The sequence below is a fragment of the Cottoperca gobio genome, chromosome 24 (assembly GCF_900634415.1).
Source record: "Cottoperca gobio chromosome 24, fCotGob3.1, whole genome shotgun sequence".
In the NCBI taxonomy this organism is placed as follows: Eukaryota; Metazoa; Chordata; class Actinopteri; order Perciformes; family Bovichtidae; genus Cottoperca; species Cottoperca gobio.
In genome coordinates, this window is record NC_041378.1 from 11,657,051 (window position 1) to 11,682,827 (window position 25,777).

A 25,777-nucleotide genomic window follows, 5' to 3' on the forward strand; every position below is an offset into this window, starting at 1 on the left:
TTCTGTTCAATAACAGACAAAATACAATACAAGATCTTTTAAACATCAGAAAAGACTATTGTGTAGACCTTTAACATGAAGTGAAATGAGCACCAACAGGTTTTACTTATGTATGCTTCTATAGAAAAGTAAACAAAGCAAAATCTTTACATTGTGCAACATAGGCGAACAAATAGGGTTTTGTTTTTTCCTTTACATAATTACAGTTTCAGAGTTATACAAGTCCGGTGTTTCAGAGACAGACAGACAAATGTAGTGTTCATAAAAAAGGTGACAATGAAACTCTAATATCACATTCAAATACTTCTCAAGTTTTTAGATATTTTTGACGCATTCACAAGGATTTCCCACAGCCTCTAAATCAAAGTGGCTCAAAAGTTCAAACATGACATAAAGTAATTTTGCTCTTATTCTTGAGCCCGACGGACCCGGTCCCGGGTCCACCACTGTGGTGTAAAAAGTTATGATGGAAGATGGTCGTTTTTTAGAATATATGCATGTTATACTGTTTTGAAAACATGGGTTTCAACTTTTAGAATCCTTAAACGAACCGTTTTTTAGTCACAATTATATCTTATTACGAAACATTTTAATAATAAAAGGCATACAATCATAACCTTCGTAAATGTAACACCAAATTATGTTCAAAAGATCCGGTATGATTTTCTTGTCAGTCTTTAACATGTTTGCTGGATCGTAGAAATTCCGAGCTTTCTAAAGCATTTAAACGCAGCTATTACTGGGTAAAGGAAACGGTCCCAAAGGTCACACTGAAATACATCTATGTTCATGCCAATATATTTCACCAAGACACATGATATTTTAGCCCAAAACGGCAGACTTTAGTTATTTACGGTTTGGGCCGCTGGGACGTTTTAGGGAGGAGACAGCAGCCATCTTAGTGAAGTTTGAGTGACGTTCACTGGCGGGCGCTCTGGGTGCTCGTGGCCACCTGGTGGTTGTATCGAAGCACTGACAGCATTGAGTCTTATATTATTGTATTCGTCTGATTGAGACGCATCTGTGGACACCTCATAAAGCATTGTGGGCCCTTACTCCATTTATCTGCCTTTATAGCATGGGGCTCTTCAGTCATATATGAGTATTGATTAATATTTATGGTGTTTATTACTATTTCAAGGTTTTGGAAGATTAATGTTTTTCGTAACAGGGTTATATGGAAATACATTGTGTTAAACTCCCAGAAATCAGTCAACATGTAAACAAAAAAATGCAAATAAGCCTTATGGTTGAGGAGCTACTCCTAATTCGTTTTGGATGTGTTATTTTAGGCGTTGTTTCCTATTTCTAGTGCTAGGCCTTAAGAGGTTAAGCATAAGTGCCATGCATACACAATATTAAATGTTAGGACTTAAGTCTCAGTTCTGTCCATAGGTCTGCTACATTGGTTTGGAGTAACCAGCAGAGGCAGTGAGAGCGGCTACACATTTTCCATATTCTGGAATTATTAATAAATAAAAGATACATGCTGTCTTTTTACAACCTGATGATGACACGACAGCGATGATGTGCGGTTTGTTTTGGGAAACAATAAATAATAAAAAGTGTACTTAATTCACATGCAAATATTTTATGGGACCTCAACAGATGAGCATCATTTAAAATAGGTACTATATTCTTCTTGAACTCATTTAAAAAAAGCCCGAACAGCACATATTAAAATGGTCTTTAAAGCTGCAAGCATAATATTTTCTACAATTTTTTTTTTTTTGCATGTTGAACCATATTTTCTTTTAATGTTGGACACAAATAATGATCGGTAGGCTTAACCATGTTAGTTGTGCCTGAGGCTTTGATGCAGCCATCCATGACATGTAACCTATGGAGGCGTCCTATTGGCTGTCTAAGTGCTTGAGGAAGAGTATGATTTTAGTCCTTAATTGACAACACTGCAGTCTGCATTTAGGATTAACAATTATACTTTGATAAAAGTCACTTTTGGCTTCTTTGTACAATGCTTCTAAGTCCTACTTTAAGACATAGTTTTATCACAGATCGTTGAGTCTCTTTGTAACTGACTACAGATATCTCTTCTACATGTATCTATCGCTTTGTCAAACCTCCTTACAGAGACTTGGATCTCCATGGATCCAGTGACAGATCTGGGCATATTTGAGTGGTGTAATCCTCACTGCAACATTATAGTCCCTCTGCTCACCTCCCTCCACCTCCACCCACTGATGACCTGAAAACACCCCAATCACCCTCCGCTGCCACTTCCCTTTCCTGCCTTCCTCTCCCACTTTCTCTCTCAGACGAACGTAAACACCTGCACCTGTGGCGCCCGGCTGTGAGTCACAGTGCTGGTACATCAAATCGTCAGACTCGTTTGTCACCGAACAAAACCGGTAAACCACCTTCTCATTTCCACGCCCGTCCAGTAGGCTTTTGTCAGCGTCATAGCCTGAGAAGTGGATCCGTGCGAGGGGGGTGGCAGAGGGCGCCACTCCTAGCTCCATGTACTTTTGTTTGAGGGGTCGCTTCAACTCCAGGACAGCATAATCGTAGTCAGGGGACACTGAGCTGGTGGAGCTCTTGGTTTGGATCCATCCTTGAGGGATTCTGGTTTGTTTAATTCGCATCCAACGAAAGACGGGCTGCTTCCTGGGTTCAACACTGCGTTGCTTACGGCTGAGACCTCTCTGTTTCCCTGCTCCTCCTCTCTCTAACTCACCTATATTCACATGATCAGCTACACCCTCCACGTCCTCTTTTCTTCCCCTGCGCCTCCTGCCTTTGCCTCCCTTTCTCCCTATCACAACATCTCCATCTATACTATTTTTCTCCGCACCTTCCTCCATTATCTGCTCCTCACCTTTCTCCCCTTCTCCTTTCCTCCCACCTCTCCGCTGCCCTCCTCTCCTCCCACCTCCTCTTCTTCTTTTAGTCTTGAGCTGCAACACCCCTACTCTCAGACTACTGGCACTCTCTAGGTAGTCCCTCCCGTCATGGATGCAGTGTGCGGCTGTTAGCACGTGTTTCGGGGATATTAGGACTCCAGAGCAGCCTGTGGAGAGACGAACCGCCGTTGAGAAAGGATAGTTGGTGATGAAATGCGAGTCAGAGATCACAAAGCGTCCATCTGCTCCATAAACCTCTCGTTTCCTGCGGGTGCGAGCTGGTGAGTGGGCTGGTGTTCCTGTCGAGGTCTTGCTGAAACCCTGCAAGCTGATATCTGTATGTGTGCGAGTACCATTCTCAAGCATTGTCTCATATCCCAGAATCCTCTCTTGCTCAGTTTGGTCCATAGACGGTAGGCTGCTTTGACACTCTATTCCACAGAGTGTCTTTGACTCTCCTCTCTCCTCATCCTCCTCCTGCCCTCTGAACAAAGGCACATCTAAAGGCTCCGTGTGTGTGTCCAGCAGCAGCGGAAGGCTCTGCCTGGTCCACCTGTTCGCTGTGTTGTTTTCATCTTTACCAAAAACTCCAGAAACTGTCAGGGCTGCTGCACAGAGCAGCAGACACAGGAAGCAATTGAGTCCCATTCCACTGAAAAGAAAGAGACACAGAGATATAAATAGCAAATAACAAGGTCTTATAGAGAAATACTATGGATATAACCTATTTAATGTCTCATATTTATTTAATCAGGCTGAGAAAAATCCTATGCATGTTCCCACAGCTCATACTACCATTAGTGTTGGTTTTATATGAGTATATAGCCAACAGAGGGCGCACAAGCTCAATTTTTAAACAATAAAGCACTGAGCAGTAAAGTTTAACTGTGATATTTAACTTATATAACCATAAGGTGCAATTGAATTAATACAATACATAATTAAACATACAGGCAATGCTATCATTACTACATGCAACATTCATTGATATTGAAGCAAAGAACATTTTTAACATTAGTATTAACTATTTTATGATATTAAGTCAAAAAGTCTGATTATTAGTTATTCAAAAAGTTATACATAGAAAAGAAGTCAGTACGAAACCCAAGATAATTAAGAAACAGTACTTTTTAAATTACTGAAAATCTTAAATTGCAGAGAGAACATAGCTTTTATAAACAATATTAAGAGAAAAGATAATGTTATTTTATTTTTGAAAAAAGATTGTCAAGAATAGAAATGTCTCAAACTTTTCCTACCTGCAAACATAAAAACCCAAAAAAAACTTCCAATAAATGTTCTTCTTCTAATCAATAAAAAATCCTCTCAATCCAAACTGCTTCCAGCAGACTGGCTTCCATCATTAACTGGACTAAAAAAAAACTGGAGCGCAAGGAAAGCTGTGTGCAAGATCCTCATAGAAATCTACATCCCACTCTGAGGCAGAAAAAAGCGACGAGCAAACAGGCAGAAAGGGGGAGTCAGCCAGGAGGGGGCAATGAATGAAGTTTTTGATCATGTGATGACTTTGGATTTTGGGTCAAAAGTGGAGCCATGCAGAGAGAAATGTGGGTATTTTTTTATCAGATTCTGCAAATATTTCGTTTACGTCAAGGATACGCGCAGAACAGTGTCGCTTTCAATACAAGGAAATACATTTAGATGTAAAGCTATTTAAAGAGGGATCTGCCAACAAAATGTAGCCTTTGAGTGCGTGTTTATCCAGTGCTTTTGCGGTCAAAAATATAAGTTTAGATTTATGTCAGGTGACGTTTGAAGTGGGTTCAGACACACACAGACACACACACACACACACACACACACACACACACACAACGCTACACTTCTGGGGAAACTGTATTTTAACCCCTGGTGGTTGATTTTGAAGTGTCTCTCTGCACACATATGCACCTACAGGCACACACACACACACACACACACACACACACACACACACACACACACACACACACACACACACACACACACACACAGACTTCCTTTGGTATATTTAGTTAAATTAACATTGTGTGTTTACCCTTATTATCTTTTAAATAAATACTTTTTTAATCTACATGCTGGTCTGTTTGATGTTGTACAAGAGTGAATGCTCTTAGTCTCTATTCCTGACTCAAAAATCCTTCAACCTAGATAATCTATTGATATGGTAATGTTTAGTTGTAGTTATTTATGTAATTATTTATTAGAATTCCAAATTGAGAGATTAGTATATTTTGTTATAGATAATTTTCCCTTTTTCGAAGGGTAAGACTCAATCATTACTATTATACTGATATACTATCTCGCAAGGATAGCAGGGTTTAGTTAGACTAACGCTTCTATTGCAAACAAGATATGCAAATTCAGATGCAAAGTTCGTCCTTGGGTTTAGGAACAGTGACTAAATGGCTTCAAAATGGGACTTGTTTGAAGATTATTTTGTCGAAATATGGAAGGTTTTATTTGAATATTTTGATGTCTGTATCATACAGTAATATATAATAAATTGAACATTATTTCTGAATCCGACTAACACGCCCTCTATGGTAGAGGCAGAGCTGGAAGCTGATGGGGGACCATCGTCAATTTCCCTGACGGAAGTCACTGAGGTAGTCAAACAACTCCACAGTGGCAAAGCCGCAGGGGTTGATGAGATCCGTCCAAAAATGCTGAAGGCTTTGGGTGTTGAGGGGTTGTCTTGGTTGACACGCCTCGTCAACATTGCGTGGAAGTCTGGGACAGTGCCTAGGGGTTGGCAGACCGGGGTGGTGGTTCCCCTATTTAAAAAGGGGGACCAGAGAGTGTGTGCCAACTACAGGGGTATCACACTTCTCAGCCTCCCTGGTAAAGTCTACTCCAAGGTACTGGAAAGGAGGGTTCGGCCGGTAGTCGAACCTCTGATTGAAGTGGAACAATGCGGATTCCGTCCTGGTCGTGGAACAACAGACCAACTCTTTACTCTTGCAAGGATCCTGGAGGGGGCCTGGGAGTACGCCCATCCGGTCTACATGTGTTTTGTGGATCTGGAGAAGGCGTATGACCGGGTCCCCCGGGTGATACTACGCCCAAAGCGAGAGTTGTGTCCGGATACTCGGCAGTAAGTCGGACTCGTTTCCAGTGAATGTTGGCCTCCGACAGGGCTGCGCTTTATCACCAATCCTGTTCGTGATTTTCATGGATAGGATATCGAGGCGTAGTCGTGGAGGAGAGGGGTTGCAGTTCGGTGACCTGAGGATCTCATCGCTGCTCTTTGCAGATGATGTGGTCCTTATGGCATCATCGGTCTGTGACCTTCAACAGTCACTGGATCGGTTCGCAGCCGAGTGTGCAGCGGTTGGGATGAGGATCAGCACCTCTAAATCTGAGGCCATGGCTCTCAGCAGGAAACCGGTGGATTGCCTACTCCGGGTAGGGAATGAGCCATTACCCCAAGTGAAGGAGTTCAAGTACCTCGGGGTCTTGTTCGCGAGTGAGGGGACGATGGAGCGAGAGATTGACCGGAGAATGGGAGCAGCGGGGGCGGTATTACAGTCACTTTACCGCACCGTTGTGACGAAAAGAGAGCTGAGCCAGAAGACGAAGCTCTCAATATACCGGTCGATCTTCGTTCCTACCCTCACCTATGGTCATGAAGGCTGGGTCATGACCGAAAGAACGAGATCACGGGTACAAGCGGCTGAAATGGGTTTTCTCAGACGGGTGGCTGGCGTCTCCCTTAGAGATAGGGTGAGAAGCTCAGCCATCCGTGAGAGACTCGGAGTAGAGCCGCTGCTCCTTTACGTTGAAAGGAGCCAGTTGAGGTGGTTCGGGCATCTAGTAAGGATGCCACCTGGGCGCCTCCCTAGGAAGGTGTTCTAGGCATGTCCAGCTGGGAGGAGATCCCGGGGAAGACCCAGGACTCGGTGGAGAGATTATATCTCCTCACTGGCCTGGGAACGCCTCAGGATCCCCCAGTCGGAGCTGGAGGATGTGGCCCGGAGAAGGGAAGATTGGGGTTCCTTACTGGAGCTGCTGCCCCCGCGACCCGATCCCGGATAAGCGGTAGATGATGGATGGATGGATGGATTATTTCAATTGCTATATTACACTTGGGTGAAAGCCCGGGTGCACGTATATATGTTGTTTTATTATAAACAAACATGATTAGTGAGGTAGGATGTGGAAACAAATTGGGATTGTTGTGTGAAAAATGCTTTTACTTTGACATCGTCTTTGACAAATACTGTCATTTGAACATAATGGAGTTTTCGCTGTTGCAGTATATCTAGATGTGAAAAGTGTTGCCCAGGTTTTATACATACAGGTTATTTTACTTCTATTGTGGTGAAAGCTGTTACCAGGTAACAGCATGTGGAAAAATGCATCGAATAAGTAAATCATGCAAAACTATTCAGCAATTATTAAACATAATTTGCATATAAATATACAGTTCCTTTGTTATTTGTTCCTCTTTGAAAGCATCAAAGGGGAATCTTGTTCTTCTGACACAATGAAACTGTTTCAATCCTCACTCGCTCAATGCACAACGTTTAGCTTAACTGCCAGCAGGTTTGCAACATGGAACAACTCAACTCCTCCATGGTCACCTTTAACGTCTCCTCTCCTGGACATCCATCTAATGCCTCCTGGCTCTCCATCCATGTGGTCCCTATGCTGGTGCTGTCTATCTGCTTCCTGATAGGAGTTCCTGGAAACATCAGTGTGATCATCCTCAAACCAAATTGGCAGCACCTATCCAGTGTGAGCCAGAGTCTGATGCTGAATTTGGCCATATCAGACCTGATCTGTCTGCTCCCCGTGCCCCTGTTGATTTACGCTCTTCTGTATACGTGGAATCTCGGTCTGGTGGCCTGTAAGCTCATAGCGTATGTCTTGTACTGCTCCGTGAATTGTAGCTTGCTGATTGTGACCGCACTGAGTGTCCAGCGCTACCTACAGGTGGTGCACCTGCAGAGATGCTTCGATCGGGTAGGAAAGAGGAAGATGCTGGTTCTGGTCTGGCTGCTTGCGATGCTCCTGTGCATCCCTACTTTACTGTTGCAACAGGTGACCGCAGACCAGAATGGGATGATCTGCGCTCGTACCCAATCTTCCCCAGCCCAGCTGATGGCCGTGCAACTGGTAGAGTCCCTGAAAGGATTTGTTTATATGTCTGTCGTGGCATTCACATACATCGCCCTTCACCGAAGAGTGAACCAGGCAGCTTTCTTCAACAACCCACAGACGACCCGGCTGATTACAACTATCATTGTGACTTTTTTTGTCCTATGGATGCCATATCATATCACAAATGTGCTTGGTGTTGCAGCTCATTTGCTCAAAAACAAAGGTCTGAGTAAGTTTTGCATAGAGAGCCAGAACATTGTTTCCTCACTGGTAATTGTGAATAGCTGCCTCAATCCACTCCTTTATGCGTTTACTTCCAGAATCATGTGCACTGTGTGCCAAGAAAGGGAACATTAATACTGTTGGTAATGCAGAAGCTCGCCGTTACAGGAAGTCTTATCATTGGATATAGTATGATCGATGAAAACCCACCAAATAGCAATACACAGCCTTGATGATGATAATGTTTAGAGAAATTATTTTTGTTGTTGTGGAACTGAAATGTTTTTAATCAAAAGATCTCATCTCCACTGCTGATACACAGTTTGAGGGTGTGGTTCTCTCATTTGTAACAGTGAGCTGCAAATGATTTGTAGTTTCATGATGAATTATGAGGTTATTAAGCAATGTCTTCCCTCAAATCAAATGTGTACTGATTACAGGTAGGTGCATTTAAATGACAAAATATAAAAATAAAAAAGACATTCCACAAGCCTTATCCAGTAATTAAAAATAATGCCATTTTCCCTGACAATAACATTGTCTATCTAAGCATCTTAGCTTTAAATGGAGACATCCTGTCAGAGGAAACAACAGTTTTATAAAACGATTGAATAAATGTTTGTGTTGGAGCGCATCCAACCTGGGGAAAGACCATTTGTCGCCCATGTTTAGCAACAGACAGACATAGAGACCGACAGGGAAAGTGTACTCTACCGATAATACAAACAGATGTGTAAACTAATTCATTCATTTAACTTTTTTTACCTGTTCTTATAAACACAGGAGAGGAAAAATTTAGATGAGACTCAAAAATTAGATCACAAAATCTTACCTCGCCTCTCAGGGCTTCTGTAAAGTCCACTAGAATTTAAACACATTTTCAGACTACACTGTGTTTTCTTTGTATATAATTTTGTCTCTTGTTACATGTCATTTTACACATATACCAATAACAAACAAAGAAGAAGATATATATATATATATATATATATATATATATATCTCTATATATATCTCTCTATATATATATATATATATATATATATATATATATATATATATAAAGCATTATCTTGCTTTTATACTTTCATGGCTAAAGTGGTAAACAAATTCCAACTGAAAGTTCTGCATTGAAAATGTTTCGTAAAGGAAAAAACACTCAAACGTTTGTGCAGTAAGAACGAAGCAACAGCTGGCAGCTGGCTAACTTAGCTTAGCACAAAGACTGATAACAGGGGGAAACAGCTAGCCTGATTCTGTCAGAAGGTAAAGAAATCTACCTACCAGCAGCTGTAAAGCTCATTTACGAACATGTAGTAGGCCTATATTGTTTGTTTAATCTGTACAAATCACCGTTTTACAGGGGATTATGCTGGGCTATGTTTTGGTTAATGGTACAAACGACAGATGCTGGTAGATGGATTTTGTTATCGGCTAGCTGGTCCCCCTGTTTCCAGTCTTTATGCTAAGCTACCCTAACCGGTTGCTGGCTGTACATTCATATTTATCGTAAAGACATGAGAGTCATAGAACAATAATTTCTTCTTAATTAAAGTGGAGTAAAAAACTATGTAGGCACCACAGTTCTTGACCTACACCTACTATCTTTGTCTGACCGTGTGCCCATATTATGTTGGTCATTGTTGTTTCTTCTTAATTGTAAACGGACAGTTCCACCGCACAGTCGCAATGTGCTTCCAACAATAACTTCCAGATAATTTCTCTGTTACTGTTAAGTTTCATTTAATTTTCTTTATGACCTCACATAATTCTCAATAAAGCTCTTTGTTATTCTTCTACTTATGTGTCTCATGACAGTCGGCTACATCCATCACTGCATCTTTTTGTTCTCTTTTCTTTCACTCTCTCTCCAGCCTTCACCTTTTGTGCTTTCTTTTCATTAATTTCCTGCGGGACTTGAACTGACACGTTGATATGTTTGGTGAACCAGGAGGTCATGGGGGGTCTTCCCCTATGTGTGGCTGAGAAGAGAAGCTTTTTTCCTGGAGTAACTCTGACGGTCGTGCCCTCAGAGGCCAAGAAAACGCCATCATTTACGTTCCCTCCTCAGGCTGTGTGGACAGCAGGCTGGGATCAATTTATAACCTCTTATTGTGCTGAACTCTGTCTAGACATCGCTGTTAATAAAAAAACAAAACAGTATAACCGAAGGATCAGGACTGCTGTGGGAGAGAGTTTGTGTATGTGTTGTTTGTGACTCAGTATTTCCCCCAGCTGCTCCTTTGGGCCCAGGCAGGGTGTTCTCTGGCCGGTTCTCAACAAGGCTTGCTTTCCCAAGCAAGAAAGACTTCTCCTCTAAATTCAGTGTATGTACTGCTGCCAAAAGGTTTGCTTACAATTTTCATGACCTGTAACCCACACTTTTGGTCATCAAAAGGGGGTTATCTTAACGCTCGGCAGACAAAGGAAGAAATCATCTAAGACTGAATCATTTTTAAGTGGAAGTGAAAGGCTTGAAAACAAAGGGGAAAAAAACAACCTCTAAGCAAATTATATTAGTTTTATTATTTCTCTGTCAATGCATTTCATACAGCGTGGTGTAAAGATGCAAAGTATGGGGTAAGTGTGGTTATGATGCCTATCAATCAATACTACTTTAAATTACTCTTTAAAATATAATTAGATTATCTCAGATTGCAACATGATAAATTCCAACTCATTGCTAAATCCATCTAATCCGGGAGTGTTTACAATAACGGAAAGCTTATTAAAAAGCAATAAACTTCGCTTCATTTTTGTTTTAGCTCAGCAGTCTGATGTTTAATTAATCGTTTTTACCTGTTGAGAAATACCCTTATTTGCTTTCTTGCTGAGAGTTGGATGAGAAGATTAATACCACTCTCTACGGTGAATTAGAAGCTACAGCCGGAAGACACTTAGCTTACCTTAGCACGGAGACTGGACACGAAGCAAACAGCTAGCTAGCAGTGATGACAGGACTCCAGGAAGTTACAGGTCCTGGTCAAGAAATAGTTCAGCAATGTGCTGTTTTTACCTTCAGAGGCAGGCTATATTTGTTACCCCATTTCCGGTCTTTATGCTAAACTAAGCTAACTGCCTCCTGCCAGTGGTCTCATAAAACTCACAAATGCCCCTAAAAAGCATTTGTTTCAAGTGTATTTCTTGAAAGTTCAAACTATTCTTCCTAAAAAGGGCTCATTTGTGTTTCTTTGGACACAACCAGTCAGTAAAATGTAAAAATGCTTTAGTTAGGGGAAGTTAATTATTTAATAACTGAAAATGTGGGAAACAAGCAATGGGAAAGATGCTGATACTGTGACGTAATGAGAATTATTTTAATACGTTGGGCGAAGTCTGTGGAGGACTAGTGATAACAGTCACATTATGGCCCTGGGACGGTAGATGACTCATTACTGCCTCCTCATTTCTCTCTTCTCACGCATCTTGGATTTGCTGTCCTTTTCCTCTCTCCTGTCCTGCCCCATCCTGCCCTTTCTTTCACTCTATCAATTTTCTTTCTATTACATTTTATTAAAAGACGAGTGACATTTGTTTTTCTTTCTTTTTTTCTTTCTCTCTCTACTCCCCGTCTGGTTTCTTCCAGCTGGCAGTATTCACAGAGAAACCAGGTGCACGAGAGAGTGATGAGAAAGCAGAGGAGCTGGTTTATCTTGGCTCTCTGCACCGCCCCGTGTCTTGTAATGGAGCTTTACTGGTTCCTGTCCAACCGTAATTCTTAGTGTGAGTGGGATTTTGCAGCTAAGTGGAAAGTTTCCCCCTCATCACCATTATTAATTCAGACTTGGTGTGACCTGTTGAGTCGGAGGGTTTATATATTTTTGATAACGTGGCCCTGGGAAGCTTCGATGTCTCCAGCTGCCAGTATTAATCAACAAAGACGTAAATATAGTTCCAAAGGTTTAAGGTTATGTAATTAATGTCATCGGAAGGAAAAAAAAACATGATTATTATTACTTGAGGAAAGGAACATACATTTGCATATTGTGTAAAACTAAAATTGACAGAGCACATGACACAATCTGTGTGTGTCTCCCTCAAAATGACTGACAGAGTGCCTCGACCTCTGATTGTGTGTGACCTCTGGCATCTACAGGGACCCCAGTTGGTAGGATGAGGGTTAAGATGTGATGGTAAACAAATCAAATTCAGACATAATGTCAGTAATGGAAGAAGTACTTTACTTAAGTAGAAGTACTAATAACACAATGAAAATAATCCACTACAAGTAAAGTGTGTAAGTATTATCAGCTCGATTTACTCAAAGTATCAAAAGTACTCCTTTTTGGATTAATATTGCATTAATGGGTATGTTGCATTTTACTGCTGTACATTTGTTACGGTTGTGTTCATGTTAACTCTTTTATATTAGTAGTTTAATCTACAGCAATGCATATTCTGTAAGAACATCACATGTCCAGCATCGTGTATCTCGAGCACCATCCATCACGTTTCACCACATTGTTTTCAGCATTTTCCAGCTAATTCAAGTGTGGTTTTAATTTGTTAATTTATCATAAAAAGTATGCGCATTTTCTCAACCCCCTTGAATGAACACTTCATCCTCATCAGAAACATTCAAATTCAAAATCACAAAATCTGGAGATTTGTGGTTTTCACTAGACAGGAAGTATTCTGAAAGATAGCTCACCTAAAGCTGTCAGACAAATGTAGGAAAGTAGAATGTAGCCTAAAATATTGAAAAATAGTTGATAAAAAGTTGTGTAAAATGGAAATACAGTACTTAGTTACATTCCATCACTGGACATAATGCACACATGTGTTGAAGCACTCATCAGTGCAGCAGACGGTGGCTTCATGCAGGTGCCAATGACAGTGACTTGAGTAATGGTGAAAGCAAATGCTCTGAATGCACATGCACGATGACTCCACAAAGTAGGCAGATCAAACTATTCCAATGCATTTTGACACACAGGTGGGTTTTATTTAGGATTTTATGAGCAAGCATTGAGAAAATGCATTTGATGCACAAATTTAAAACCCAGAACGCACATGTGCATCCACTTATTGAAACGCATGTGGGTCGCAATTACCCATCAGTGTGTATCTGTGAATTCCTATTTTGAAAACACAAACTTCAGGCATGATCGATACCTGCTTTTGTTAATCAAGTGAAAAACACTAAACTTGACGTCAACCAGTAACACAAGTGCTGAGTAATCAAATTATTCAAACCACAAAGATTTTAGCTGAGTAATTGTGATTAGTCTGACATTGTTACACTACACTGTATTAAAGGAACATCTGTAAGCCTTTGACTGGCCTAAGACCTGCTTGAAAAGCAAGAAAACATTAGCCTGAAATAAAGCTGACAAGAGAACAGCTTTCCAGAAACTCTTGTTTTCATTTGAATGAGATCCGATGTTTTTTAATATCAGTTCAGGGACATTCAGCTTGAGTTTCAATGACTTTCAATGACTTTCCCACAGCTGCCTATGGATGCCTTCATGGACATCTTTTCAGAAAAAGATTAACAAATCACCCACAACTCTGAAATGAATGGAAAACATCGATGTTACAGGCAATTTGAGCTCACTGTGTTTTTTTCCGGCTCTCTGCTGTCTCAGTGGAGGATTTATATTGCAGGCCAAAGAAAGGGTTGTTCTGAAGAAATAGGTGTATACTTTCTATTCCAGTGTGTATCTCAGCTAACAGAACACAATGTTCCGCTAAACCGAAGAGGATACAGACAGTAGACACACTGTAAATCCCTCACGCTATTTAACAAGGGCTTAAGATGTTACAAGTCATGTGTGTACAAGTTTGGACGTGAGTAATGTTACCAACAAAGCATGGCTGCCTCATAATCTAATAACGTTGTAATTAAAAAGCAATGGTTGTTGTACACAGGATTGGTTCTAAGCCTCTGGTTTTAATTATTTAAAAGAGTTTTATTCCACTAGACCACTAGAAGCGAAGTATTCCAAGATTAGATGCCAATTAATGTGGGTTTTGCAGTGTGTTGGATTTAATTATACCAATATTCAGAGTGAGTAGGAGGTTTTAATGTACTTGTTGTAAAGTATGACAAATGCAAATGCCTAGGAAATAAAGATTTATTTTAATAATTTAGGTTACTTGTTGTGTTGTGTCATAAAGTTTATATGGCAAACAAGTTAGCAAGCAGTTGTTTAAGTACGCACCCAGCAGTTACACCGCACCATTAGTCATCATTCAAGTCATGTTACTGGCCAAGTGGTGAAAGTAAATCCAATATTCACTATACTTTTAGTTCTGTTTTTGGTCTCCACTAACACCAGAGAGAATTATCCGACTCTTTACTTGCTAAATGTTCGCCCGCTAGCTAGTTGGTGACTTTGTCTATCTGCTTTTTGGTGCTGTGCACATATCGTACCTCATTGTGCAGGAATGTTAAAATAGTTTTTTGCTCTCTAGGCAGTCACTTTAAAGACTTAAATACTCTACTTAAGTGTCCATTTACGAGAAATAAAGTAGGACACTGTTCATTAAACATAACTACCTAGGGCTAGCTGTACTGGCTTCAGTTTAATTTTGTGCAGCAGTATGAGATATCGCAACTCATCGTCTTTCAAGTTATTAAGTCTTCACACACTGGAAGGTCAACCATCTGTGAAGCTTTCGTGTCACTTTCTACTCTAATAAGCAAAGTTCTGATAAACAAGCTGACGTGTGCGCTGACTCTCATCACTGCAACACCAGGAAGTTTTGTTGTTCCATCATTCCAAATCAAAACAGATGTGTGCATCTGAGTAGGCGTGTGTTTGACAGACTTGGACGTCCACCCTGCTGCCTGTATGTTTGTTGGTGTGTGTGCGTTTCTATTTGTCTGTGTGTTCCAGTACAAGTGTGTGTGGTCCATAGTTTCTGTTTATAGACTCTCTGCCATGATAAAGGTCACTTGTTTGTGCTGTTGTTGTATTTACACTCTCAGGGTTATGCATTAGAAATCTGACCACCATATGTTTAGCAGTTCTGAAGACATGTAATCCTTACATGAACCTAGATACTGATGCGTGGCAAGACAGGCCAGTCCTCACAAGAAACATGTCCTTAAATAAACCTCTAAATTCCTGCCAGCTTCAAAGGAATAGATCTATGAGTGACAGTTAATCTTGACCTACACATACTTCCCTATAGCCGTGGTTCCCAACCTTCTTGGCTTGTGACCCTTTGTAGCACAGCAATGCCTACTCGCTACCCCTCGTTAAAAAGTGCCTACGGTCTGTGTATTTCCAACTTTGAATCAGCAGTTCTGAGAAGGTCCTTTCCTGCTTAAAAAATGCCCCGGTGCACAAAGCCAGGCCCATTCAGAGACGGTTTTCCCAGTTTGGTGTGGAATAACTCGGCTACCCTGCACAATCATCAATCAACGCATTGTCACTCCCAACACGTCAAATACGGCAGCTTGATCAATGGCCATACGTATCAAACTATGACGGTCCACGTACCCCTGAGCAACAGTTTTGCACGTGCAGGGCTGCCTCTAATGGTCTCAGTAATTAGGATGGAAGAAAAGAAGACAGTCCAGTGACGTATTATCAAGAGCAACTAATTCTAGCTAACTAGTCTAAATAGGGAGGCGGTCGGGTTGGATGGGTGAGTCAAACAAACAAAGGACTTTCATCCAGGACACCGATGTTCGTGTCCCGTGTGAAACCAAAAGTCAACGTTAGCTTATTTTAAATTAACTTACGTTACATACTTAACTTCCGTCACTTACGTGATATACTTAGCACGTAACTTAGCTTACATAACAAACATACATATTTTAGCTTGATCCATGACATCTTCCTAAACCTAACCAACTAGTTTGTTTGAAATCACAACGTTAACCACGTGTTGAAGTCGGACAACCCTACACATTGAAAAAGGACGCTAAAGGGGTAGCCGAGTGCGTTAAAAGGCAACCCTGACCAAGCATCCATATGCGATGAGTTGGTAATGAGAACGTGTTGATCTGACACCTTTGGGATGCACTGGAACGCCGACCAGAGCCAGGCTTTATCGCCCATCATCAGTGCCCGACCTACCTAATGCTGTAGTGGCAAATTAGAGCAAATACCTCCATCCAGGTTTGTTCTCAAGAGAGGAGACTGTTATAGCAGCATATTACTGCTCATAGTTTTGGAATGATTTGTTCAATAATCACATATAGGTGTTATATTCCAGTGTCCACAAACTTATGGCCATGTAGTGTATGTCTCTCTTTTCCTCCTTGCTGAATAATGGCTCACTTGGTGGAGGTGAGAAGGTCTACTAAACCCTCATTACTTTAATAAAAAAAGACTGGAGTCATGGGCTATTTACACACTACTGCCCCTGTTAAAATGGTGAGTTAATTGAATCCGTATTTGTCTGAAGCTGAAATTCATCAGCTAGGGAGTTGTAGTCTCGGTGTAATAACAACATTTGACATCTTGGAAAATGAAATCAGTTATATTGATAGCATATGTACTACATTTTTTTTAATTTTGAGGGAAAAAAATTGTCTGTGAGGAGCTTTCCTTAGAAACTAATCTGGGTTTGAAAACCGGTTACTTTCTGTTGTTTGATTGGAACGCACAGGCCAATATTCTTTTTGGATGTTTACTTTGTAGGAGACAGACTTTTTAACTAAACGGCATTTTATCTCAGGGTGCGGTGTTAAATAACATGTGTTGTTAGCACAATTATGAGGATTTAGTACCTTGAAAAGTGACACTACGACATTACAATTTAATTTAAGGGCAATTTTGTTGCATGGTAATCTCGCCTCAGACACGACGCCCTCTAGCTGGTGAAGCTCTCAGATAAGGAAGTGATTAAGCAGAAGACGCACACACCCTTTCAAATTTTCCAGAGAATGTTGCTTCTGTTTAAACTCCAACAAAAGAAATATAAGAGTTGATGGCAGCCAATTTCAACCAACTTCTGTGGAGACTTTGCAGCTCACATTTAATATAAATGTTCAAACCACTGCCACATGTGACTTTATGTGACTATTAACAATGCATGCTTGGTTGGATGAAGAACTGGCACTTGTAATGGTTACTATGAGTTGTGTTTACCAGCACAAAGCCTTTGCATGTTGAATGCATTGCAATAAGTGAACAGTTTGAATGCTTACAGATATAGTCTGCATGATCAAATTTATTTTAAATAAATAAATAAAACAATTTGAGTGTAACCTACCCGGCATGAAACATGCTGGTTAACCATTTATGTGCCCAGATTCAGTCTTGTTTGCCCCACTTCATCTTTCTTTTAGCAATTCCTCCAGTCTTTGTGTTTCAGCTCTGCTATATCATGCTTTATGCTTTGACAGCCGCCAAGCTTGTTTAAGTAGTGGTTTCACTGTTTTGGGATTGAAACAGAAAATCCCACTCCGTCATGTGAGATAGTGGGAGACACTTTGGCAAAGTTACTAATTACATAATGACACATGGATAAATCATCAACCTCCTTACTGTATGTCTTTGTCGTCTTTGTGTATGTCTGGATCCATCTGTATGAAAAAGATAGCTAGCTTTGTTGCCAACTTTCACAAACAACTGGAGTTACAGCCAAATTATAATGTCACTTCACTTGATTGTTATTTAAAATGTCTCTGTCCTTGTATGACCTCTGTTTGTTCTCGCTGTAGTTCAACAGTTCATTTTTGTTTCTCCATCTGAAGTTATTTTATTTTGTTTAAAATGCAAATGTAAATGTGCAGCTCTTGCCTTGTGGTTCCACCTTTAGACTTCCATTAGCCGAAACGAACAGATATAAAAACTCTTTAATACCCTCTGCAATCTCTCGACTAATCACCAGGTGTGTTTCCATCCATCTTTTTTGATGCACCTTTTCAATTTGCGCCTACAAATAACATTATTGGAATTGACAACAATAAAATAAAAACTCAAATGTTGCAAAAAGGTTTGATATCTTGTCTGAGGGAATGAGAGGTGGTGTGTCGAAAAAAAAGTGCAATGAAAACAGACTTGGCTTGAATTGATCATGACATACATGAAGCATGTGACTCAAGGCAGACGGTGCATTTTTTTCTGTGTAATTAATGCGCATGTCAACATTTTTCAATATATTCAAACTTGTTTCTTTTCATGAATTCCTTCAAGTGTGCGTGTTGCAACTGTTGAACATTTGCCAGTATGAATAGTTTCGATACAAAATATTCGCAGGCATTTTGCGTCCTCGTGCTGTTTTTTCGTCCAGCCCCCAGTTATGGTGCGGTGTAAAGGGGAGGACCCAAACGCAGTACAGACGAGTTATAACAAAAAGAGAGCTTTATTAATAAAAGCTTAAGAAAATACAAAACAAGGTAAAAAGTAAAACTGAAAGAACCAACCAGGGAAGAAGACACGAGGAAGCACCAGGAAACACCAGGAAACATGGATGACAAACCGACAAGGAACAATGTGACAGACAGGGATACATACAAAAACTAATCAAGGGAACGAGACACAGCTGGAGGAGAAAGACGAAGATACAAGGGCAGGGTGATTGTGCTTTTCTTCATTAATCTTATGTCTTGGTTTCACCGCTGCACAACCAAATAAAGTGATTGATTGAAGTGCCAATAACTTGGACTGATGCAAAGTGCAAAGTGCAGTATCACTCTTGATTGAAGAGAGGAAGAAGAAATAATTAAATAATGAGGGAAAACAGCTACAATGAGAACAAAACACCACGTCCATCACACTGCAGATGCACATACTTGATCTGTGGCTGGTCAAGAGGTTTTATTGGAAGAATAATAATGAAGTGAAATGACATGCAGATGTTGATCTTAATCTGGCTTTTTGCACGTTCCCATGATTGAATTGCACAAAAACACCATGAGTCAGCTGGCAGGGGAAAAGATTGATTAGATTTGTCTAACGTTGATATGCATTAGAGTGTGCAGTCCATTGCTTTAATTATACTGTAGCTTCACGAAGGTGTGATGACCTAATCACTTAATATCAGGGCATAAATAACAGGATGGATCACTGAGTTGCATTAAAATCAGCTGTTGGAACAATAACTGTATTAAGGGTATCGGTCCAACACAATTCATTTTAATGAAAGATATTCCCTCTGGTATAATTCTTGCCATTTCTTTCCCAACACAAATATGCAAACACACTAACACACACAGAAACATTTCTCCATGACCACGATCAAGTGTCTCTTCCTCTCTGCTCCAAACAGGAAAGGCTCTGATTATAAACACACAGCAATTATTTATGAGGCAACAGCGAAGAATCCAGTCCAATAAATACTTTACGTTAAACACAGTCCAGCAATAGTTGAAGAGTCGATTAAGTTCAAATGATTACTGAAAGTTGTTGATGGTCCCTTGGTCATGTCAAATATTGGTACAGATTTGAATGTAAAAGACGTATTATGTGACACACAAACAGAAACACACAAACAGAAACACACAAACAGAAACACACATACACTTTCAAACAAACAATGACTCTAACCTGCTCGCATGGGAAAATGCAGAGCCTGCCAACACACACAGCATTATCTCCAAACAGACTCTTACCTACATTCAAGCAAAGCCCGCTCAAGCGTGATATGGAGATATCTTTTTATAGAGATAATATGTTAGCTAGCTTGAGACGACAGATTTTGTGTCATTTGGTGTGTCAGTTTCTATTTCTAGAATTTTATTAGAATTAAACTAAATACATTTGTCCTGTGTTGTACAAAAAGAGCAACAGATGTCATTTCTTGGATGGAAAGTAGAGTCGCAGTTTATAGGATAGTTTTATTGTGCAGCAGACGGAACACTTTTTCATCCAGATGGTTGGAAGAGTCTTTGAGGATATCTTCACAACAGAAATACATTTTTTGTCGAAGAACGCCCGTATATAAGATCGGATCCATGGCTCCGTGACTCGAATGTAACGGTAACAGGTGAGGGAACAAACGACGGTTAATATGCCATATGTAGCCTATGTTATGTGCATTCAATCTCTGGTGTTCTGGATGTTCCTTAAATCACAATATTTATTTATCAAGCCTTTCTTATTCAATGAAAGACATGAGCATAGAGGTGAAGAGCTAAACATTGGACTCAGAGAAGGATAAAAGGGTACTTTAAAAGGGGAAACAAAGTTAAGAGGAAACATGGACTAGTGTGAGAAGTAGGCCGTAAAGCAAGTAAATAGAGAACGCTCTGTATGTGACACCAGGCTTCGACGGACCCAGCTGGCTGGATGCTGCATGTAAGGAGGTGACGTGGTCTTCTGGGGCTTGAGTTAGCAATTTTATTTCAAGATCCTCATCATCTCTCCACCTCTGCTCCTAATGTTTTGTTTATGCTTCCCAACCCACTCCTTCTTCCCCACCCTTCCTTGATGTCCAACTCATCATCACTGCATGCAGTCTTCACTTTATTCTACTCTTCTGTCTCTTCATCCAAGACCTCAATTATACACCAGAGACTATTTTTATCGTTTAATCTTTCATTCGCTGTCCTCTTCCCTCCCATCGTCCCGCCACTGTTCTGCACGGTGGGAGTGAGACGAAACACCTCACCCTAAATCACTATTCACCAAGGTCGTACTCTAAAAGCCGTCGAGACAGAAGAGCAGAGGAGTGGAGCTCCACCCTAAACCTTTCATGATAGAGCAAAGAGCCAAATGACCGACCATGGCGTGAAATTACTGCCACATCACCTGCAGCTGCAGCTCGCACAGGGCTTCACCAAAACCAAGTCGGGGTGGATTTCCTGCAAGATCTTACCACTAAGATCCTCTTTGTTCCCCTGGAGCCAAACACATCTCCATAAAACCTGGTCTGAGCTGTAAACTGTCATATGTTGATGATCCAATGAGCTGACGTGGGTGTGACTGCACATGTGTTTGCTGTGCTTTTATTTTCTGTGACATTTCAACATATTGTGCAACTGAGGTTTAGTCATGATGGAAGCTAACAGGTCGCAGATGCGGAAGCACAATGGGAATGTTATCTTTAACTCCGTTTAAATGTGCACAAGCATAAGATACGGACCGTAAGATGATGTCAATAATTGCAATGGTTTCTGAATTTGGCTGATACCTCACAGGCATTGGTTTCGCCATAAATCATTCTGCAGACTCAAACAAAAGCTGAGTCTAAGCATTCGTCTCTGCTATCGTTTGAGTCATCCGTCCCACAGACAAGGAGCAGGAAAAGTTCAGAGCTGTTGCCGTGGCTACATAATAATGCTGAGACGGGTCTCAAGAACAACAACAACAACAACAACATTGCAGAAAAGAATGCAAATGTTGAATTGCTGAGACGGCGGTCAAATCAGTCATGCAACCTGAATGAGCTAAAGTCTTCCCACAGCAGATACCTGCAATATCTCAAATGTCAGCATTAATCAAAACCACTGGTTCCCAACCTGGGGGTCCAGACCCCAACTGGGGGTCGCCAAAGCTTCACAGGGGGTCGCGAGGCCTTCTTGATTTTAAGGGGTGTAAGAAAACGTTTTCTTTTTTAAATATACAGTCGGCCGATATCTCAGGTTATCAATCATTTCTGTGAAGAAATCTGAATGAAATGAAAGTTTAGATTAAGTTTGTTTAACATACAAATTTAAAAATCTCACAGGATAACGGCAGGAAGACCTGGACACAAGCTACTGTATTCACAGAGCCTTCGCAGTTAATAGAACAAGGGCCAAGCGCCAGGTAAGAGAAAACACTAAATTTGTCTAAGTATGTATGATTATATAAATAATTAACAATATATGATACAAACAGAGAATCGTATTAAAAGTTCCTAAAAATAAGAGGAAAACTCATCTCTGATGCAATAGTCACAGGATATAATCGGATCAAAATGCATCCAAATCGCTTGTTTTACACAAACCTTTGGGTTAATTGTACTTGTGAGATAGATAGAAAAGGGCTCCGTAAGGGAAAAAGGTTGGGAACCACTGATGTGAACAGAACAAGAGCTGAATCACACAACACAAATGATACATATGTGAAGAGAGAAGGAGACTCTGTGAATGATTTATGGCTAATTTGTGTGGTTTTGTCATAGTTGCATACATTTTATTAGTTCATTTTACTCGTTACAGCCTTTAATACCAGAATCAAAATGCGCCGCATTAAAAGATAAATGACCTAACTTGGCTCTTGGATGACACTGTTTACCCAACACAGCTGTACAAATACATGTGCTAATGTTTCAGTGCAGTCTGGAGTGTGGGAAAGAGAGAAGAGGGAATATAGAAAGAGTGTATAATGAAATAGTGTGGAAGCAGCATGAAAAGAGCGCCACCTAGTCAGAGGAACGTTTCAACAGAGTCAGTGGGTTCATTCCAAAACCTTAATTCACCTCCTCGTTTCCCCCACTTGCATTTCTTCCTATTGGGTTTCTTCCTCGTGTCTTAGTTCCGCCCTCCTAAGATGCGAGGACAGAGGAATCCTCAGTTGCGATATGGGATATCCTCGTTTACTCGAGCGTCACTTTTAAACGACGTCCTTTACTTGTGGCGTGTGCACAGCCGTATCATCTGTCACTGAGCTTAACTCACAAGAAGTCCTTTAGACCCTGTACAACTTAGTTTTCACATGTTTATTGAACAGATTTCATCCATCTCGTTTTATTAATGGGGTTCAATGTATTATTTCCAGTCCTGTATTAGTTTTCATGCATGAAATGTACATTTTAATTAAAAATATATATATATTTGTAATAATAATAATCAGTGGATTAATGGAGCTGTCATTAGGTTATTGGAACTTGGTTTTGTTAAGTTTTATATTGGATGTTGTAAGTATTTGAAATTGTCACTACACTCTTGTTCTGTCATTTTAATTCAATTTATACCACAGAAGACTGACAAATGGGACTAGAATATTCATTCGGCATAATACTTTTGTTATTGTTATCCTTTACCAGTGACCTGTTTGACATTCAGTGTCCTATAGATCCACACGTGCAACACAAACCACTAAGTAGGACTGTGAATCAAACTATTAGTAAATGTGTAAGTATATTTCACACACTTAAATGTTTGTTATAAAGTAGGATCTCTTCATTCATCAAAGAGAATTCTATGTTTAGGAGCAGAGTGATAGCACTTGCGCATAGGCTGCACTCGTGTATCCTCTCTCTCCTCTCTCCTCTGAAAGCCTCCTCTCTCCTCTCTCCTCTCTCCTCTCACCTCGACTTCTCTGCACGCATCTAAGCAATTGGGACGTCCTATAACATGGCGTGTCTCGATCGATTTCCGTGTCAAGTGATCCAGGACAGATGAGTCAAGGAGGGGCATTGGGATTAACCTCACGTCTCCGGTTAATTCACTACAAAATGAGTTGCTTGCTGAAATCCAGCAGATGGCTGCTGTAGTACCTTCATGCAGTGTGACCATTGTTGAGACTCTTCAGGGGATTTCCAGCTTCTGCATGAAACTGGAAGAAAAGAGAAAAGAGAGTAAATCTGCTCAATATAAGGTACTCATCTTTTGTTATTTTAGAAATAGTTCAAATTATCTACAATTAATTCTAATTAATTGTCATTTTATTTCTGAAGATCTATGTTGGATCGAAATGTTGCACAGTTAAAATAGCTGGGAGCTTTAAATACAGTGTGCAGATCTTTTGTCTGATTCTTGCTTTAGTTTGATCTTTTGATCCATCACGTGTAAAGGTTTTTTGGATGTGCGTACCTTGCAACCTGTAAATCAGATTTAACACACTCATTGAGGAATTTATGACAAATACACACAAAACGGAAATAATGAATATACTAAAACTAGATTTTGACACAGGAACTCTCTATGAAACGAGATACGCTCTCAAGCATTTTAAATTGCCACAGCAATTTAGACCTGGAGCTTTTGGGGCCTTGAAGTTCAGGGGCCAACTTAATCCATCCTTGAATATAAACCCATTGTAACCAGTTCTACTAAAGACTATTTTTTTTAATAATTCATAAAAGGAGAGGCAAATATCTGAGAACATGGACAGACATTAGTGATTTATTTTTCCTGCTTTCCTATCCTGTTAATAATCTCAGGACCACTCAGATTTAACTTGCGACTGCTTGTGGTGTCCGGACACCTAGGTTGGGAACCGCTGGTTTACAAACTGCCCATAAAATTTAATGTTCGTCACAGCTGATGGCCAGTAGTCAATTCCTGATACGTGCTTATGCATGTGTGTCTCTGCATGTGTCTACATGGGGCAGAGATCATCACAGAATATCACTGTGGTCTTGACATCTCCAGCCACAGTAGCATACAGGAAGCTGAGTCACAGATAATGCAATTCACTTCCTGTTTATCTTGTCAGCAGCAGTCATGACAGCTCAAGAAAGCAGAACAGTCTTGTAACAAAATAGAGACATGTATTGTCAGGGGGGGTTGTATGGATCTCTAGGGCTGCATTAAAATACTGAGTTCAGTTCAGTTCACACTGTGTTTTTGTACAGATAATATCCACTCGGGAATATGTAATGATACATGAATTGTAAACCTTTGGACCCTGTTTGCATTGTATGACTGCGGAGACTTTTAGAAACATTTTCCCAGACAATATGTGTTTTCTTTTCATGTGCATTGCCATGAGTGGTCAGATAACTATCGTATGTGTTTATTGGTGAGAAGCAACAACTTGCACAAGTCAAATTAAATAACGGAAACATTCCTTTTTGTTTTGATGAAGAAATGTGATACGAAACCACCTTCACTGTTCAAACTGCCTTCTTTTCAACACGATATTTTTACAGTTTATATGTACCCTTAACATACTCCCACACGGAGCACCTCCTTGGAGCGCTGCAGTGTGGCTTACAGTGCAGGGCACGTCAGAGAATCTCATTAGCGGCTGTGGAAGAGTTTAGTGGGGGCTTACACTACTACTCAGCAAAGGTCTCTTTCTGAGGTCAGGGTTAAAACTGATTGGAAATACTGTTGAGGTTTGTCTTAGCGTGAAGTGTCATTAGCGAAATGAGCTACTGTGTGCTTTATATCTTCTATACAATGTATTTGTCAAAGGGCAATGAACTGAGAATGTGACTTTTATGCATAGTAGGAAGAACAGGAAGGTCTGTAACTGCTTGCAGATGAATCAGTACTTGTGCTACAGTGTAAGGTAACAACTTTAACAGTTATTGTGAGAGAAAGCACGAACCAGTATGAATCCAATAGGCTACCGTTTTTTTCCCTCTCCTAAATAACTAGTATAAGTATAGCATAAGTAGATATATAAAGCACATATATGGTATGAATGTAATACATTTGTATGGATACACTTTGCTTAACCTAGCCATTGAAAAAGCATCATGCTCAAACTGTGAAACAAATATTCTACTTCTCTAAATAGATAAATACATATCCCAAAATATGAGTTAGGCACTACTGCTGCTCTCTTTCAACTTTTTCACACACTGAGCTTTTATTAGCATTTTTGATTGGTTAGCACCATTCAAACAATACAAGTGAAATTTAAAGTGCAACTTTGCGCAAAAGTTTAAATCTGAGTATTTAGAATAACAAAGGAATTATAATTCCTGTGTAAAATAGTAGTGAAGTTGCCTATTCTTAGTTTCAGGTAATAATAAATATTATATATTCCTTTATGCCAATAGATCCACCTAAATCCTACACA

At 40.2% G+C, this 25,777-nt stretch overlaps 2 protein-coding genes across 2 annotated transcripts; one reads left to right on the forward strand and one right to left on the reverse strand.

The window, feature by feature from the left end:
• Positions 1-17: 17 nt before the first annotated feature.
• Positions 18-4,212, reverse strand: LOC115028940 (serine protease 23-like). The gene is made up of 2 exons (XM_029462887.1): positions 4,121-4,212; positions 18-3,513 (listed from the first exon to the last, which is right to left on the reverse strand). Exon 2 carries the CDS (start codon positions 3,507-3,509, stop codon positions 2,076-2,078), a length of 1,434 nt encoding a protein of 477 aa, XP_029318747.1. The 5' UTR covers positions 3,510-3,513; positions 4,121-4,212; the 3' UTR covers positions 18-2,075.
• Positions 4,213-7,394: 3,182 nt separating this feature from the next.
• Positions 7,395-8,324, forward strand: LOC115003950 (C3a anaphylatoxin chemotactic receptor-like). The gene has a single exon (XM_029425892.1). The coding sequence runs from the start codon at positions 7,419-7,421 to the stop codon at positions 8,322-8,324; it is 906 nt and encodes a 301-aa protein (XP_029281752.1). The 5' UTR covers positions 7,395-7,418.
• The last annotated feature ends 17,453 nt before the right edge of the window (positions 8,325-25,777 follow it).

Excerpts from the sequence above, each read along its gene's own strand:
- LOC115028940 (XM_029462887.1), bottom strand. The coding sequence starts at position 3,509 with ATGGGACTCAATTGCTTCCTGTGTCTGCTGCTCTGTGCAGCAGCCCTG.
- LOC115003950 (XM_029425892.1), top strand. The coding sequence starts at position 7,419 with ATGGAACAACTCAACTCCTCCATGGTCACCTTTAACGTCTCCTCTCCT.